Below are 19,713 nucleotides of genomic sequence, written 5' to 3' on the forward strand. Positions count from 1 at the left end.
TAATGTCTCCGCTCAGGGCGTTTATGAGAAACGCAGGGCTGTTCGGCTGTAACGGATAGCAGTTGCCTTGGCTGATGAAATATGCATGCTGATTATTGTTAGACGGGGTCAGAGTTGAACGACGGTAACGTATACTGCGACGGACAGGTCACAAAACAACACAGAAGTGACTCAGCACATGGGTTGCACTTAAACTGCGAGTGAAGATGCATCAATGACAACCGTGTGTTTAAAAAATAACCATCACTGATACTTGAGATCAGATGCACAACCATGTATCATAGTATGTAGGCTGAACCTGCCTGCAGTGTTTTCCAGACTCATAATACAAAATAATCAAGAATGTCATGTCAGTGTTACAGTGATGTCACCCAGGTTGGTTACATTTGTAACACTGAACATTCTATCAATGTACAGGAAGTCAAGGGGAGATTAAACATACAGTGCTAGATGTAACCTTGCATGGAAAATGTGTGCATGCATATGTGTGTGGTTGAAGTGTGTGAATCCTGTTTCACCTCAGGCTGGTACAGTATTTACCTGCGGATCAAATGACAGGATCTGACAGTGTTAGGTGCTGGAAGTCAACAGCAGCCGTATCAATCTGTAATGAGAGCAGTTAGATTGAAAACAAGATTATAGCAGCTCATTCAAGACGTCCGATTACACTAAAACAGAGAAGAAACCGGAGATATGAGCATTTATAGACCTGGGAACCATCTTTAAATGCATCATATTATCCATCTTTTATGATCTTGTTGTTTTTACCAGAGGTGCACTTATAATGCCAAGGGATTTCTTTTTGTACCAAAACGAGAATTGAGCTTTTCATGACCTCAAAACCTAGTTAGCTGCCAACATAGGCAGTATTTTAAGGCCTTCAAATGCATTAAAGGCCTTCACCCAAGCCCATTATACATAGTCATACATAATCAATACATCTCAAATTACAGTTTTACAGATTCATGGCTTTTGTCACTTTAAAATATCTCTAAGCATGATGTCACATTACTAAGCAGTTCAAGCAAAATTCTCTTTATTTCCACTGCAGGTGGTCAATCATGGTGCATCAGTATATTTCAAATCATTATCGGGACAGCGTAAAGATGCGTAAACTGATCGAAGCCATTTGCGAGTAGTTAACACGTGTGCTTCAGATGCATTAAGCCATAGTGCTCTTTCAGGTGACAAAGGTTTGAAGGTGTCGTGATCCCAAAAGTGATAACTGATATTATCTTAAAATCATTGATATGCACTGAGTAGCCGCGTTTCCACTATCAGTCCGTGCTAGTGCGTGCCATGGCCAGTTGCGTTCCCACTGTCACTTTTGGGGCTTCATCGTGCCTCCTCTGGACTTTCTCTGAGCCAATAGCCAATGGCCTTTGGCCCACCGATTGCCCTTGGGCCAAACAAGGCCAACCGGGGATTGAGGTGTGTTCAATGTCAAAGGCAGAGTTTCGCCGAACTTTCCAGGTTGTGTATCCAGCGCACAACGGTACAGGTTCAGAAAACAAATAGATATGCTGGCACAGTACAAATCCATTGGACAAAGCGGTGCCCAAAGAAATGACTTATTAAGGGCGTTTGTTTGGGCAATGCTGCACAGTTATTGGCCCGATGGTGGGAACGCAGATCGATTTTGGTCTTGCAGCTCAAGGTCCGAGGCTGCTGGCCAGTTGATAACCCTGGCTTGCACTGGCTGGATAGTGGATTGTTTCTTTTCACCAAATTAGGCCTGAAATATACTTCACCCAGTGCAAAGTATTTATCAATGCAAGCTACATTTTGTGCATCATTGCACTTCGAAAACATGTCAGAGCGTAATTCATAATGCAACACAAGTCTCAGAATTGCCTCAAGGGACGCTATAGCAAAAATGCAATTATGTGTGTAATGGGACCGTGCGCTTGCAATGTGTTGGCCAAGAATTAATATACATGTTTGCATAACCACATAAAATATATTTCATGAAATGTATGTTCACATTAAGTTCTGCATCTTTAAGTTATGCATTTAGTGATGCCAAAAGCATCAGTCAGTCATTTTCCTACAGGGTAAAAAATCATGATTTATAATACAGTATTTCTCAGAAGATGGCCCTATTGCTGATGTCACAGTTCTGTAATCAATAGAGTAACTATACATCTGCAGATCACAACAGTTTCACACAATAATGATATCCACAAAAGTCGATGTCTTTGCCTTTTCAAACGGTTTGTCTTTTTTAGAAGAATTGTTACATCCTGTGCTTCAAGCGTTCGCTGTCACAAGATTCTCTCATTGAGTAATTTGCTCTTTTGTCGCATGGTTCGTCAACAGTGCAGGATCTTAATGAAGGCTTTGCGGAACTCGATGTTGAAGGTGGTGTAGATGACGGGGTTGACAGCGCTGTTCAGGTAACCCAGCCATGTGACTGCGCTGTAGAGCGATGGAGAGATGCAACAGCTGCCGCAGTGAGCTTTCAACACGTGAGTGAGGAAAAATGGCAACCAGCATACGATGAACACACCTGCAGATGACAGCAGACGAAAGAACACATGAAAAGCAAGTGGAAAATCATGAACATTTGTGGCCATCCTAGACAGTTTTCATAGAACCATTCTGTGCGCTTCCATCACGGAAAAAAGGCAGTTTTGGGCCAGTCAAAATGAACTCTGTACCAGCTCCTAAAAACCACTAATGCCTTGTGGCTAGGATAATGTCCGCACCATGAACAGTTGTCAGAACAACAACTCGTTCTGGCAATACTGATGCAAAATAAAACTATATTGACCTCATTTAGCCAGGGATCTGCAAACCAGTGAGTTGAACGATGACATAACTGACTACATCACCTGCCCACAAACAAACATATCACATCAGTGTGACGAGGAGGAGGGCATGGCCGGGCCGTGATGGAGCACGGCTGGCTCTGAATCAGCTGATCAGCGGGAGAGTGAGATAAGGGGCGGCCAGAGACGCCGGTTAGAGAGAGAGAGACGCATGAGGCCACGCTGCATGTTTGTCTATGTTGCTTTTAAGTTTACTGTAGAGCCGAGGAGGGAGGGGCCGGGCTGGAATGATGCACACCCGGTCCCCAATCAGCCTGATGGGGCGCGCGAGGGATAAAGGCGTCCGGGGACGACAGTTCGAGAGAGAGAGAATTACAGGCAGCTGTACTGTGTGTGTTTATGGTTGTGTTTTTGGTTAAGTTGTTCATTAAATTATTATTTAAGTTGTCAAGCCGGTTCTCGCCTCCTCCTTTCCCTCTAACCCTCCTTACATTTACCATTAAACTTTATGTTTAATGTTCAGCCGGTTCCCGCCTCCTCCTTGCCCATCCTTTACTTGTTACAGTGGTGCCGAAACCCGGGAGGGAGGAGGGATGCGCTGTCGCAGAGTCCTCACCGCTGCCATCCACCAGGGGAGCAGCGGCGGACGTCTGCCTGGGGATGGAGGGGTTGCTGCTGGCTACAGAGAGCCGGAGGAACCGCGGCCATCTGCCGAGAAGGGGAGAAGCGGTTCCGTCCGCCAGGGGCCGGAGGACTCGCTGCTGTCCGCCGGGGGAGGAGCGAGCTGGCGTCCACCAGAGGGCGGAGGAGCGGTTGAGGATCGGGCGACAGCACGTCCGGGAGCCGGCGAGCAAGTTCTTCTCTCTCTCTGTGTGTCTCTGCTCGCCCTTTCCCTCTCCCCACGCCTCCCCTCGTCTCTCCCCCCAGGTTCACAGGAGGCGGGGTGGTCCACCGGCTGACAGAATGGCCGGAAGGGCAGTGTCTCCCCCCCAGAGATGGGGGGTGGGCTTAGTCAGACCAGCGGCATCCCGGACTGAAACGGGCGGGGGAGGAGTGTGACGAGGAGGAGGGCGTGGCCAGGCCATGATGGACCACGGCCGGCACTGAATCAGCTGATCAGCGGGAGAGCGAGATAAGGGGCAGCAGGAGACATCGGTTAAAGAGAGAGAGATGCACGCAGCCACGCTGCACGTTTGTTTATGTTGGTTTTAAGTTTACCATTAAACTTTATGTTTACTGTTCAGCCAGTTCCCGCCTCCTCCTTGCCCATCCTTTATTCCTTTACTTAGAAATACATATATAATCAATAAAGTAACATATACGTGTGTTTCTTCAGCTTTGGGCACTTTTATCACTGTAGTGTATTTACAGTGAGTGTTCATGCATCACAGGAGATTTATGTCATTTTTGTCATGAAAATTCCTCAAATTCTGTATTGTGTTTAATATAATTCTGTGCTGGAAATGATGCTGATGGAAATGACATTTTTATCCTTTTTCAAATAAAATGACTGACTCTTTCTCATAAAATACAGCTTGATTGGAAACGTACCATTATTTTATTGGACGGCCAATAAAAATGTCCCTTGATTTGTCTTTGTTTTGTCTCATATTTCATGCTCTCCGCTGACACGTTTGTCCACTTGGTTAACAAGTACACGAACTTTTGAACAAAACTTTATTAGGGGTGAAATTGTTTGGTGTGCTGGAAATGACGTCACAACTGTAGATGAATACAGTTTTAAACATGTAATAATTAGTATTTTTATAATGTATTTTCATAGTTTATTATTGAAAGTCTGGGTCTGAAGGCTCAAACAGTCAAATCTAGACATAAAAGACATTTAAAAAGTACCAAAAATAAATGATGAAGGCCTGGTGAAAAGTTTCTAATTCAGTTTTAATGAGACCTTCGTATAACAAGCAGAACAAAGTCGAAATCTGCCACGTTTGATATTTGTAAATAAAATAATTCTCTTTTAGATGGACAGGTAATCTATTGTGCACCAGCACTATTTCATTACTTTGCATTCTCACCCAAAACAATGGCCAACATCTGTGTGGCCTTCCTCTCTTTCTGCTGTGATAGTCGTCCTCTCACTCTCTCCTTCACTGCGGCTCCTTTGTCTCTTTCTGAATTCCTCTCCCTCCATCCCTGACGGGCGTTTAAGCTCTCCTGCAATGTGGCCCTGCGAGGGCCCGAGGCCGAGCAGGGGCGAGTGGGACTCGGGGCCACAGACAGCGAGAGGGAGATTTTAGCACATCCAGGGATCTGCGTCTGCATCTGCTCTCTCTCCTGACCCAGAAAACACACCGGATCTACTTCCAGCGGATGAACCACGGCCTCTTTCACAAGTGTCTGACAGAGACAACGGCAAACAAGTACACACATGTTGATTGACACACGCATTCACATTTAGAGAGTTATTGAAATAAGCAGAAGGACAGTATGAGTAGTAAATAGTTTTCACCACTTTCTTGCGTTGCGGAGCCGGCGTAGGAGGTTTTATGATTAAAGTACACAACTTGACATCTTCAGGATGAGTGCACTTATTCTGACAAACAAACACAGAGAGGAAAACTGTTAAAGCAAAACACAAACTAAACATTGACTGCTTCATAACAGAACAGAACCCATTTCTTCCACAGGTTTATTTCACATTTTTAGTCTCATTGTTTATGTGATTTTGATCTCTGAACAGAGCCAATGGGACATAATACCCTACTATGATCACAAATAATGTTAAAGCATTATATATTTAATTATTACATAAATAAAGCAAAGGAAACATTTTAAGTACCTCTCATTGGAAAACCCATTCTGATTGACAACTAGTCTGACTACTGTCTATGGCCACAGCACAGAGTTGAGCTTATAGGGCCAAATTACTCGAAATTAAATTATTAAATTAATATTTAAATAAATCATTGAACACATTCTGAAATTTGTAAAAAAAAAAAAAAAAAAAAAAAAATATATATATATATATATATAAAAATTTAAATAAACTAAATAAATCAATAAAAGTCCCTTGTATTTCATTTTTTTATTATTAGTTATTTTATTTATTTATTAGTATAGGGACAACATATAAACATGATTTCAGCAAGAAAAAAGTGAAAAAGATGCATTGTACATCGAGATTATAGCACACGCTATTTTGCATCTCAGGTCCCTAAAGAATATAAATGCCATTATAATCTAAACAACTTAAAAGTAAAAGAAATAATAGTAACAATAATAATAAAAAAATAACTGCAAAAATGATTCCAAACCTGGTAACATTTAATCAAATGAATTAGACCTCAGACGTTTCAGCACTAGTTTGCATCTATTTTTATTTTAGCATTATTATGGGTTGATTTTTCATTTTGTCTTTTTATTTTCAGGGTTACATTAGACTGCTGGCTGTTTGATGGTCCAAAAGTCATATTTAGGCAGCACAAATTAATCAACATGGCTCCAGTCGATCAATGAATGTCTTCTGAAGCAAATCAGTGACGTAAGCGCAATGGCCCGTTCACACGAGAAGTTGCACTTGCTTTGTTTACAACAGAGGATCGAACGTCCCGCGAGAGGTGGAAGCAACGATTTAAGGTTAAAACAATTTTAATTATCGATTTGCTCCAGAAGAGATTCATTGATCGACTGGAGTCGTGTTGATTAATTTTGTGCTGCCTAAATATGACTTTTGGACCGTCAAATAGCCAGAAGTCTAATGGCACCTGTTTACTTCCATTGTATGGACAAACAGAGCTAAAATGTGCTTATAAAAATCTTCACTTCGGTTCAATTCACACTTATGCACTGAAAAGGAAAGTTTTTATATTTTGCACCACAGACACAGTTGTATCCTCCAGTGAATGAATGTTCCCATCAAACCTTGCGTGGTCTCTGTCCGTCTCGGCGCTCAGGGTGAAGGCCGTGTCTGCGTGAAGGTGCAGTGCGTCTGCCACGTCTGCGCAGTACCACGCAGATCTGCGCATACACCAGCAGAGTGACAATAAAGGGAACGTAGAAGGAAGCGACAGATGAGTAGACCACGAATGCAGGGTCGGCAAAACTGCAGTCTCTTCCTTCCTGACTGGCTGAAGAATCCAGAGAACGAGATAGAAATACATGAGCGAATCTCACAACAGCGCGTCCTGTTTAATTCAGTCATTTTTACTGTATTAGAGTCAACAAAAATATCTGTGCCAGAACACTTTCTTTTAGGATATATTAAAATAAATACTGGTATTTTTTCACATTAGAATAATTATACAGAAGTTGTGCTTAACTATCATAAAAAATACTTTCAGTATGCAAGAAATCTTAGTTATTCTGAAAACATGCTTCAATTATGTGTTAGCTAAGTGTAATTTCTTATTTTTTTCTTTTGATTCATGTTCTCGACAGGTTTCATATACTAAATTATATTATAAATTCTACATACAGCTATTACTTAAAGGGATTAGTTCACCCAAAAATTAAAATTCAGTCATTGTTTACTCACCCCTGTTTTGTTATAACCCTATATGACTTTCTTTTTATTAACTCAACATGTTGTGCTCAGTGATGTCATACAATGGCAGTTTATGATTCATTGAAAAGAACCGGCCCATTAGAGTCATTTGTTTGGGAATCGGACTACAATTGTCATAATATGTGTTTTGATTCATTGAAAAGAACCGGCTCATTAGAGTCATTTGTTTGGGAATTGGACTACACTGGTCATGCTGTGTGTTTTGATTCATTGAAAAGAACCGGCTCATTAGAGTCATTTGTTTGGGAATCGGACTACACTGGTCATGCTATGTGTTTTGATTCACTGAAAAGAACCGGCTCATTAGAGTCATTTGTTTGGGAATCGGACTACACTGGTCATGCTATGTGTTTTGATTCGTTGAAAAGAACCGGCTCATTAGAGTCATTTGTTTGGGAATTGGACTACACTGGTCATGCTATGTGTTTTGATTCGTTGAAAAGAACCGGCTCATTAGAGTCATTTGTTTGGGAATCGGACTACACTGGTCATGCTATGTGTTTTGATTCATTGAAAAGAACCGGCTCATTAGAGTCATTTGTTTGGGAATTGGACTACACTGGTCATGGTATGTGTTTTGATTCATTGAAAAGAACCGGCTCATTAGAGTAATTTGTTTGGGAATCGGACTACACTGGTCATGCTATGTGTTTTGATTCGTTGAAAAGAACCGGCTCATTAGAGTCATTTGTTTGGGAATTGGACTACATTGGTCATGCTATGTGTTTTGATTCGTTGAAAAGAACCGGCTCATTAGAGTCATTTGTTTGGGAATTGGACTACACTGGTCATGCTATGTGTTTTGATTCATTGAAATGAATCGGCTCATTAGAGTCATTTGTTTGGAATCGGACTACACTGGTCATGCTATGTGTTTTGATTCATTGAAATGAATCGGCTCATTAGAGTCATTTGTTTGGGAATCGGACTACACTGGTCATGCTATGTGTTTTGATTCATTGAAATGAATCGGCTCATTAGAGTCATTTGTTTGGGAATTGGACTACACTGGTCATGCTATGTGTTTTGATTCATTGAAAAGAACCGGCTCATTAGAGTCATTTGTTTGGGAATTGGACTACACTGGTCATGCTATGTGTTTTGATTCATTGAAAAGAACTGGCTCATTAGAGTTATTTGTTTGGGTATCGGACTATACTTGCCATGATATGCGTTTTGATTCATTGAAAAGAACAGGTTCATTAGAGTCATTTGTTTGGGAATCGGACAACACTGGTCATGCTATGTGTTTTGATTCATGGAAAGAACAGGTTCATTAGAGTCATTTGTTTGGGAATCGGACAACACTGGTCATGCTATATGTTTTGATTCATTGAAAAGAACAGGTTCATTAGAGTCATTTGTTTGGGAATCGGACTACACTGGTCATGCTATGTGTTTTGATTCATGGAAAGAACCGGCTCATTAGAATAATTTGTTTGGGAATCAGGACTACACTTGTAATGATATGTGTTTTGATTCATGGAAAGAACCGGATAATTAGAGTCATTTACTTGGGAATCGGACTACACTGGCCATGCTATGTGTTTTGATTCATGGAAAGAACCGGCTCATTAGAATAATTTGTTTGGGAATCAGGACTACACTTGTAATGATATGTGTTTTGATTCATGGAAAGAACCAGATAATTAGAGTCATTTACTTGGGAATCGGACTACACTGGCCATGCTATGTGTTTTGATTAATTGAAAAAAACGGGCTCATTAGAGTCATTTGTTTGGGAATCGGACTACACTGGTCATGCTATGTGTTTTGATTCATTGAAAAGAACCGGCTCATTAGAGTCATTTGTTTGGGAATCGGACTACACTGGTCATGCTATGTGTTTTGATTCATAGAAATAACCGGCTCATTAGAGTCATTTGTTTGGGAATCGGACTACACTGGTCATACTGTGTGTTTTGTTTCATGGAAAGAACCGGCTCATTAGAATCATTTGTTTGGGAATCGGATTACACTGGTCATGCTATGTGATTTGATTCATCGAAAAGAACCGGCTCATTAGAGTCATTTGTTTGGGAATCGGACTACACTGGTCATGCTATGTGTTTTGTTTCATGGAAAGAACAAGCTCATTAGAGTCATTTGTTTGGGAATCGGACTACACTGGTCATGTTATGTGTTTTGATTCATTGAAAAGAACAGGCTCGTTAGAGTCATTTGTTTGGGAATCGGACTACACTGGTCATGTTATGTGTTTTGATTCACTGAAAAGAACAGGCTCATTAGAGTCATTTGTTTGGGAATCGGATTACACTGGTCATGCTATGTGTTTTGATTCATTGAAAAGAACCGGCTCATTAGAGTCATTTGTTTGGGAATCGGACTACACTGGTCATGCTATGTGTTTTGATTCGTTGAAAAGAACCGGCTCATTAGAGTCATTTGTTTGGGAATTGGACTACACTGGTCATGCTATGTGTTTTGATTCATTGAAAAGAACCGGCTCATTAGAGTCATTTGTTTGGGAATCGGACTACACTGGTCATGCTATGTGTTTTGATTCATTGAAAAGAACCGGCTCATTAGAGTCATTTGTTTGGGAATCGGACTACACTGGTCATGCTATGTGTTTTGATTCATTGAAAAGAACCGGCTCATTAGAGTAATTTGTTTGGGAATCGGATTACACTGGTCATGCTATGTGTTTTGATTCACTGAAAAGAACCGGCTCATTAGAGTCATTTGTTTGGGAATCGGACTACACTGGTCATGCTATGTGTTTTGATTCGTTGAAAAGAACCGGCTCATTAGAGTCATTTGTTTGGGAATTGGACTACACTGGTCATGCTATGTGTTTTGATTCATTGAAATGAATCGGCTCATTAGAGTCATTTGTTTGGGAATCGGACTACACTTGCCATGATATGCGTTTTGATTCATTGAAAAGAACAGGTTCATTAGAGTCATTTGTTTGGGAATCGGACAACACTGGTCATGCTATGTGTTTTGATTCATGGAAAGAACAGGTTCATTAGAGTCATTTGTTTGGGAATCGGACAACACTGGTCATGCTATGTGTTTTGATTCATTGAAAAGAACAGGTTCATTAGAGTCATTTGTTTGGGAATCAGACTACACTGGTCATGCTATGTGTTTTGATTCATGGAAAGAACCGGCTCATTAGAATAATTTGTTTGGGAATCAGGACTACACTTGTAATGATATGTGTTTTGATTCATGGAAAGAACCGGATAATTAGAGTCATTTACTTGGGAATCGGACTACACTGGCCATGCTATGTGTTTTGATTCATGGAAAGAACCCGCTCATTAGAATAATTTGTTTGGGAATCAGGACTACACTTGTAATGATATGTGTTTTGATTCATGGAAAGAACCAGATAATTAGAGTCATTTACTTGGGAATCGGACTACACTGGCCATGCTATGTGTTTTGATTAATTGAAAAAAACGGGCTCATTAGAGTCATTTGTTTGGGAATCGGACTACACTGGTCATGCTATGTGTTTTGATTCATAGAAATAACCGGCTCATTAGAGTCATTTGTTTGGGAATCGGACTACACTGGTCATACTGTGTGTTTTGTTTCATGGAAAGAACCGGCTCATTAGAATCATTTGTTTGGGAATCGGATTACACTGGTCATGCTATGTGATTTGATTCATCGAAAAGAACCGGCTCATTAGAGTCATTTGTTTGGGAATCGGACTACACTGGTGATGCTATGTGTTTTGTTTCATGGAAAGAACCGGCTCATTAGAGTCATTTGTTTGGGAATCGGACTACACTGGTCATGCTATGTGTTTTGATTCATTGAAAAGAACAGGCTCATTAGAGTCATTTGTTTGGGAATCGGACTACACTGGTCATGCTATGTGTTTTGATTCATTGAAAAGAACCGGCTCATTAGAGTCATTTGTTTGGGAATCGGATTACACTGGTCATGCTATGTGTTTTGATTCATTGAAAAGAACCGGCTCATTAGAGTCATTTGTTTGGGAATCGGAATACACTGGTCATGCTATGTGTTTTGATTCATTGAAAAGAACAGGTTCATTGGAGTCATTTGTTTGGGAATCGGATTACACTGGTCATGCTATGTGTTTTGATTCATTGAAAAGAACAGGCTCATTAGAGTCATTTGTTTGGGAATCGGAATACACTGGTCATGCTGTGTGTTTTGATTCATTGAAAAGAACCGGCTCATTAGAGTCATTTGTTTGGGAATCGGATTACACTGGTCATGCTATGTGTTTTGATTCATTGAAAAGAACAGGCTCATTAGAGTCATTTGTTTGGGAATCGGAATACACTGGTCATGCTATGTGTTTTGATTCATTGAAAAGAACCGGCTCATTAGAGTCATTTGTTTGGGAATCGGATTACACTGGTCATGCTATGTGTTTTGATTCATTGAAAAGAACCGGCTCATTAGAGTCATTTGTTTGGGAATCGGACTACACTGGTCATGCTATGTGTTTTGATTCATTGAAAAGAACAGGTTCATTAGAGTCATTTGTTTGAGAGTCAGACTACACTGGTCATACTGTGTGTTTTGTTTCATGGAAAGAACCGGCTCATTAGAATCATTTGTTTGGGAATCGGATTACACTGGTCATGCTATGTGATTTGATTCATTGAAAAGAACAGGCTCATTAGAGTCATTTGTTTGGGAATCGGAATACACTGGTCATGCTGTGTGTTTTGATTCATTGAAAAGAACCGGCTCATTAGAGTCATTTGTTTGGGAATCGGACTACACTGGTCATGCTATGTGTTTTGATTCATTGAAAAGAACCGGCTCATTAGAGTCATTTGTTTGGGAATCGGATTACACTGGTCATGCTATGTGTTTTGATTCATTGAAAAGAACAGGCTCATTAGAGTCATTTGTTTGGGAATCGGAATACAGTGGTCATGCTATGTGTTTTTTTTTCATAGAAAGAACCGGCTCAGTAGAGTCATTTGTTTGGGAATCGGATTACACTGGTCATGCTATGTGTTTTGATTCATTGAAAAGAACCGGCTCATTAGAGTCATTTGTTTGGGAATCGGATTACACTGGTCATGCTATGTGTTTTGATTTATTGAAAAGAACCGGCTCATTAGAGTCATTTGTTTGAGAATCAGACTACACTGGTCATGCTATGTGTTTTGATTCATTGAAAAGAACAGGCTCATTAGAGTCATTTTTTGGGAATTGGACTACACTTGTCATGATATGTGTTTTGATTCATTGAAAAGAACAGGTTCATTAGAGTCATTTGTTTGAGAATCAGACTACACTGGTCATGATATGTGTTTTGATTCATTGAAAAGAACAGGTTCATTAGAGTCATTTGTTTGAGAGTCAGACTACACTGGCCATGCTATTTATTTTTGTTTCATTAAAAAGTGCCAGCTCATAAGAATCATTTGTTCGGGAATAAGACTACACTGGTTGCGATGTGTGTTCCGCACAGTAGATTAAAAAGAACCTGTTCATAAGAGTAATTCGCCTGAAATCGGACTACACTGGTCATGCTATGTGTTTTGACTCATTGAAAAAAAAACAAAAAACGGCTCATAAGAGTCATTCATTCTGAATCTGACTAGACTGGCAACGCTGTGTGTTTCACACTGTAGATTCAAAGAACCAGTTCATAAAAGTAATTTTTTTGGGAATCAGATTACACTGATCATGCTGTGTTTTTGTTTTTTTCATCGGAGTGTCTATTTACATTAAGTGCAAATAACCCATCTTGTTGGCAGAGGTTATTTACACTAACTCCGCCCACCACTGTTCAGACCGTACTCAAGACAGCCACGACAGATTTATTTGGGGTCAACTGCTGTTCAAATGAAGGACCTGTTTTTAGATAAACAAAATGAGTTTTCACTTGAACGCCCCAATGTTGCAAAGGGGCTGCGTCCACTGTTGCTCTCGTGAATGCGCACAGGATCACTCTAAATCTTAGTGTATGCTTTCATAACAATCATGAGACTTCTGAATTATACTTTTGTGCTCTTTTGAAGCTTGAAGAGGTGGTCACCATAAACTGCCATTGTATGACATCACTGAGCACAACATTTTGTGTTCAGAAAAGAAAGTCATATAGGGTTATTACAACACAGGGGTGAGTAAACAATGACTGAATGTACATTTTTGGGTGAACTAGTCCTTTAAGGAGGATTTCAGTTAAGTTTTCAAACAACGTTTCAAAAGTAACCAAAAACATAAGTCAGTTAGGGTGTGTCATTTTCAAGTGATTTAGGCCACGTCCACACTAATATGTCTGCATGGTTTCACTATGTTTACGCCTCTCATCCACACTAGAATGGTGTCTTCCTCCACTACCGTTCTCGATAATGGCATTCTTTGGAAAACAGTGACGCGAGGAAATTAAAGTGAGTTTTTTGAGTTTGCAAATGAAAACAGATTAGTAGAGATGTGGCTGTAGATGTCAATAAATCTGTTCGCCTGGGGAGGAACTATAGCAACCACAAAAAAAGGTAACATTTAACAATAATGTTTTATTCGTAAATATTACTTAATGCATTAGGTAAACTAACAATGAACAATATATTTTTTTTACAATACATGTTAGTTCATAGTGCATTTACTAATGTTATCATACAAACTTTTGATTTTAAGAATGTATTAGTATATGTTGCCAATAACCAAGATTGATAAATGCTGTAAAAGTATTGTTAATTGTTAGTTCATGTTAACTAATGTTAACTAATGGAACCTTATTGTAAAGTGTTACCCAAAAATCTTATAAAATTTATTAATTTTAAATCATCTAAAAATAACTGAAACAAATTCCTTTAAAGGAGTCATGAAATGCCTTTTTTATTTCTTCATTATTTTAATATGTTCCTTAAGGCTCACTTATAATACAGGTAAAGTTTTTTGCACAAAAAACAGTCATATATTTGTAAAACATCATCATTTTCCACCCTCATTCTGAGCCTCGGTTTTGGTGCTGCTTCTCCTTTAAGTCTTGACAGTACACGCCCACTGTTCTGATTGGCTCTCTGCTCTTGATTGACATGCTCTCTCTTCTTGCCATCTTGGAAGTGATTAAAGGTAAAGTAGGTGTTGATGTGTTGTTGTGGAAGCGGTCAGATATAAAAGTCAATCACAGTGTGACATCACAATGAGGAGGAAGTAGAGAACGAGTCATTTTGGCAGATTGGTTTCAACAAATGCTCTTTTTGTAATGAAGAGAAAGTTTTGAGTTCTGAAACTTACAGTATGTAAGTACTGAATCACAAAAATATGATTCCTCATGTCATGACCCCTTTAAAAAAAGTTGACTGCCACAAATGCAGTAGTGTTAGTGTCTTTGGAATTTTATTTTGTCATATCTCTTATTTTGAAACTCTCGTATTGTGTTCTTGTTGTCTCTGTTCTCTGTGTTTTCCGCGATTGCTCCAAGGTGTGTCTCGTTTACCTCATTAGTATTAGTGTATTTAATGCCCTCATGTTCTCATTGTCTTTTTCAGTTCTTATCCTTCGTTGGCTGTACTATTTGGTTTCCTGTGGTTCACAAATTCTTGTGTTTTCTTTGTATACTTCAATAAAGCTGCACTTAGATCCGTCAATATCTGCGTCTCAGACTGCTCTGGAAATCATTGTATAATTCCAGAACATGTTACTGCTTTAAGAACATTAGAGAAACTTTTAAACCTTGACTCGCTGGTTCTCACATGCATTATTTTACAATCAAAAATGATCACAATAGAAAATGTGGTAACATAAATTGTGCAGTACTTCTTTACATTAGTTAATGCAGGAGATAATGTCAGGGAGAGCAATTCGTTGTTTATTGTAAATTATTGTTAAGCAATTCGTCGACATGACGGGACATTTTGTGAGAGTTTCTGAATACAAACTCTCAGCCCACTTGAGCTGGAGGGTCTCGCTTCATGGAACTCATCAGGGAGGTATTAGATAATTACTGGTTAGATAATAACTTCAACAATATTGTCAAGGTGGATGATAAGACATGGAACATCCAGCTTATTTTCCAATACTGCCGGTCAGAGACACTTAAGCCTTTAAGCTCTGAAGTTTCAGTGGCATACCCAAAATTCAAGGCTTATTACTTGACAAAAAAACAAAACAAAACAGAACAAGCAGGGTCAAGTGTTTGGTATCACTGTAAAGAAAACTTTTGAACATTTTTAATGATATAGACTATGATACATTCCGTGTAAGAAACTGCTGAAAAATCACAAAGAAAAACTTGAGCCATTTTCTTATTTTTCTTATTTAACAATATATATCTCTGGGTGATAATAAGGTGGCTGAAAAAAATGCTTTTGTTTTATTTCCAATCATTTCAACTGTAACTGAGAAAAATGTTGTGTTGATACAACAAAGCAATCAAAAGTTATAGCATTACAAAAATAATTTATCATAGTGTCCAAAAGCCTCTCCAAACAAATAAAACATAATAATTGTAAATAAGAACTAATTACACATGCAAACACAACAATGACTAAAGGTTTGCATAGCATGCAGACATGATTTTAGTAATGAGATTTCACAGAATGAGTTTCATTCTGTGTCATTTGAGTCATCATTGAGTCTGTGTCATATATTTGGCGCCATCTCCTGGTGGCCATGTGTAACATTGTGCTTCATGTGGATTATCTTATGATCTATGCATCTGATTACCTTGTGTGTGGGCTCATTTGAAAGATAATCACCTCCTCTAAGTAATATTATGTGATATTTTACATTCCATTTATTTTCGTGAAGTTATAAGCAAAAATGCGGCAAATAAGCAACACCAATATAATTGTCCAAGACATATACTTATCTATTACTCACTATATTTCTGTCTGTGGCTGGTTGTATTCTACTCTTTGAGAGCTTTCCAACAACATATGACACATGGATATTTGTTGAGATTGATGTTTTTACTGATTGCAATAATACAGAGCAATTTTTTTAAAATAAAATTATCAAAACGAAACACTTCTGATTTGTCTGCAAATTTCAAAGCACTTGTTCAGTTTTGGTCATAATGTCTACATGCACTGGAAAGAACAGCTTCTAAACTTTCAATCGATACCTATTGTGTGTTGTCCAAGACTGTAGTTATTAATACTTTGACAAGTATTATTTTTCTTGCGGGCCCATCCGAGTTTAAAGGGTTAATGAGAGGCAGTGAGTTCATTCTGAAGTTTCAAACTTTGAACAAAGTTTCAATCTGTGAAATTATAAGTGTCAGCTTCTCAGTATCGAGGCATTGCTATCAGTCACGTAGTGTTGTAGTACTCGAGACCAGACTCGATCTCGAGTCCAAATCTTGGTCTTGGCATGGACTCGTGAGCAATTAGACTCGGTTTTGACTCGAACTAGAACAAGTATGGACTCGGACTTAACCCCGATCTTGACGTCATGTCCCGCATTTCAACCTGCTGATTAGAATCAGAACTAGTGATGCCTAGTTTACAAACAAATCATTCTGTTGAGTCGGTTCTTTTTAGCAAATTGGCCAAACAGGTTAGCAAAAAGGTTTGAATCGATTGGCTATTCAGTCCGATTCGTTCGTTGGATAAAGTGGATATTTACCTACAGTCAACAGAAGACTGTTTTTTTGTGAGGTAACTCTGAGAAACTTCCATTGGTGCTGTGTCTTGTTACTAAGGGGTTGTTCACACTAAAGCGTTGTTGCATCCACCCATGCTGTTTTTCAATTGTTTTTCAATGTAAACATGCTAAACAGATGTCTTTGACCGCTGCATTACGTATCGCTGTGTTTTTAGCATCTCGTGCCAATATTTTTTAAAGTTCTTTTGTCAATTAAAAGAACATCAACTGTTAAAAACATGTCTCGAGACAACTGTGTTATACTATTTTCCCTGATAGCACATTTACAACACACAGATGTCTATATGATGTGTGTTTACATCTGAAAAATGTCTATTTTATGTTGTTGGCTCATCTGCAATACGTCTATAAGATGTACGTCAATAAGAATGTCTCTGATGTCAATAAGACATTCCGCAAATGAGATATTTATGATTGAGAATGATTGTAAACCTGATCTTTTTAAGACGTTTAGCAGATGTTAGATGCTTTCCAGATGAAAAGATCTAAAACAGACATCTCGGAGACGTACATGTGCTATCTGGGTTCGTTGCACTGCGTTGGTCTGAACGGCCTCTAGTCTTTTAGAAATGCTTTAGCCATTAGTTGCATGTATGCGACACATACTGAAGAGAATGTAAAAATACTTCTCTCAATGGTTTCTGTGCATACCCCTAAATGAGATCTTGCAGGCAGAAGTAAACAGAAATGCTTACTTGACTTACAATGAATGAAATATAGCAATTGTTAACAAATTGAATGGAAATGTTTATATCACTTTCTGCATAAACTTTGTCATATTTAATACATTATTGTTTGGTTTTTAGGATGTGTGGTGAGTTGTGCGTGGATGCCGCGGAGAATAGCGTGAAGCCTCCACATGCGCTACGTTTCCACGGTAACGCGCTCAACAAGTCACGTGATAAGATGCGCGGATTGACGGTCTCAGACGCGGAGGCAACTGAGATTCGTCCTCCGCCACCCAGATTGAGGCGAGTCACTACACCAGCATGAGGACTTGGAGCGCATTGGGAATTGGGCATTCCGAATTGGGGGAGAAAAGGGGAGAAAAAAAAAGAATCGTAAAATCAATATTTTCACCCAGCCCAGAAACATATGTGCCAACAAACAAGAGATATTTTGTGGTAGCTTTATACTCCATAATTCAGCACTGGTTATTAAAAGTCTAGCATGGACTAGATGCATCTTTTAGACCTCAATCTGAAACAAGAGCTCTAAATGATGCATCCTAATTAATTCACAGACCTTTCTAACTCCATCCATTATGATTTATCTGAATTAAACCCGCATGGAATGTCCTCTGAGGATGTTCTTTGAAGGGATACTTCTTAAAACCCTTATTTGCAACCTTGTACACACAATAACTGATCATTAGAGTTTTAATACAAAGAATCCAAATCTTATCGCCTGCAGGGTTGACATAATAATTATGCGCAGAGGGAAGCCTGATTATAAGTGCATGACTGCAGCCGTGTCCCATTGGATGTAATGTCAGCACAAACGTTAGCTGTGCAGTTTTATCTGATGAAGTTTATAGAAACTTACACAAAGAGTCAAAGTAATATAGGACAGAGAGGACAGTGCAGAGTAAAACTGAGAGAGATAGAGAAAGTTTTGATTAAAACAGACAGGACGCTACACGCTCAATGTTTCTCTGGTCTGTTTTGGAATAAATTGAGCTTTTCACTCAGAGTCTGAATTGCTCGCCCCTTGCATCATGTTGATTTCTGGCCAACGTCTCCAAAACCAGCTGGAAACAAAAGTCACGACAGATTTGGGAGTCAATGGCCACATTCACACTGCAGCTGAATCCAGTTGCCAGTTAGAACAAAATAAAAGAACAGTAATGAAGTTTTTTTTAATGACAGTGCTCTGTGCTAAGGTTTGGTGATTTACCACTTGCAAGATCTTGCGAGAGAAACAAGCGACCTGGTCTGGAACAATAAGCTCAAAATAAGCAAGTTATCTCATCAAAATAAGCGAAAACATGCGATTCAACTTTTTCCGTGTGGGGGAATTATTAGCATAGAAATCATAACAAGCAAAGTAGCTGCCTACGTATATAAAATAATGTCTTTCCAATAAATGTCTCCTTAATCCTCCTATGGTATAGAAAAATGGCATCTCCCATTGCATTCGCATCATTTTTGACCAGAAGGGTCAGATGTGTAACCCTTTGTTTTTTTATGATGATGATGATGATGATGATGATAATGATAACATTTCTTCTTCCCTGAACTAAACAATAAAATTATGCATTTCTTTGGTGATTTTATGCTATTTGTTATCTTATTTACATGTACATTTCTACACTTCTGTAAGCTGAAACATGAAGAAAATATGAGAATGTGACATAAACATGTCATGCCGGTAGATGACTGTTTAGTCTGATAACCTAATTTTATATTTTATCACAAGATATGCATTTGGATATATATTTAGACATTATCAAACTATTATTTGTCAAAGTTTAGCATTTTAAAATTGATTTGGTTTTTGCAGTTAATATCATTATGTTTGCAATCAAACCTGACCATGGTGTTACAAAAAGACACAAAATAAGCATTTTTCTAACAATAATTTATTTGAAACATATAAATTGCATAGCTCTAGTAAATGCATAATAATGCCAAAAAAACAAACATTAAGAAACATAAATTAACTTATCTAAGACTTATCGAATTATGGCCATTTTTTTTTTTTTCTTTTTTTTTTTGGTGTATGTTTAGATGGCAAAAAGTCACCAAGTCTTGTGCTGCTCAGATAAAGGAAACCATTTTTATTAAATGAGGAAAATGTATTTCTGTCAAAAATGACCGAATA

At 38.8% G+C, this 19,713-nt stretch overlaps 1 protein-coding gene across 1 annotated transcript in view; it reads right to left on the reverse strand.

Moving 5' to 3' along the window:
* Positions 1-1,041: 1,041 nt before the first annotated feature.
* Positions 1,042-19,713, reverse strand: part of LOC127453658 (D(2) dopamine receptor-like) — a 35,186-nt gene continuing 16,514 nt past the window's right edge. Inside the window, exons 5-8 of the mRNA XM_051720221.1 lie at positions 6,654-6,859; positions 5,242-5,325; positions 4,808-5,129; positions 1,042-2,509 (exon numbers count right to left, since the gene is read on the reverse strand). Of these exons, the coding sequence (XP_051576181.1) occupies positions 2,313-2,509; positions 4,808-5,129; positions 5,242-5,325; positions 6,654-6,859 (809 nt within the window). The 3' untranslated portion in view covers positions 1,042-2,312. The remainder of the gene's footprint in view (positions 2,510-4,807; positions 5,130-5,241; positions 5,326-6,653; positions 6,860-19,713) is intronic.

Source organism: Myxocyprinus asiaticus, chromosome 16 (assembly GCF_019703515.2).
Source record: "Myxocyprinus asiaticus isolate MX2 ecotype Aquarium Trade chromosome 16, UBuf_Myxa_2, whole genome shotgun sequence".
In the NCBI taxonomy this organism is placed as follows: Eukaryota; Metazoa; Chordata; class Actinopteri; order Cypriniformes; family Catostomidae; genus Myxocyprinus; species Myxocyprinus asiaticus.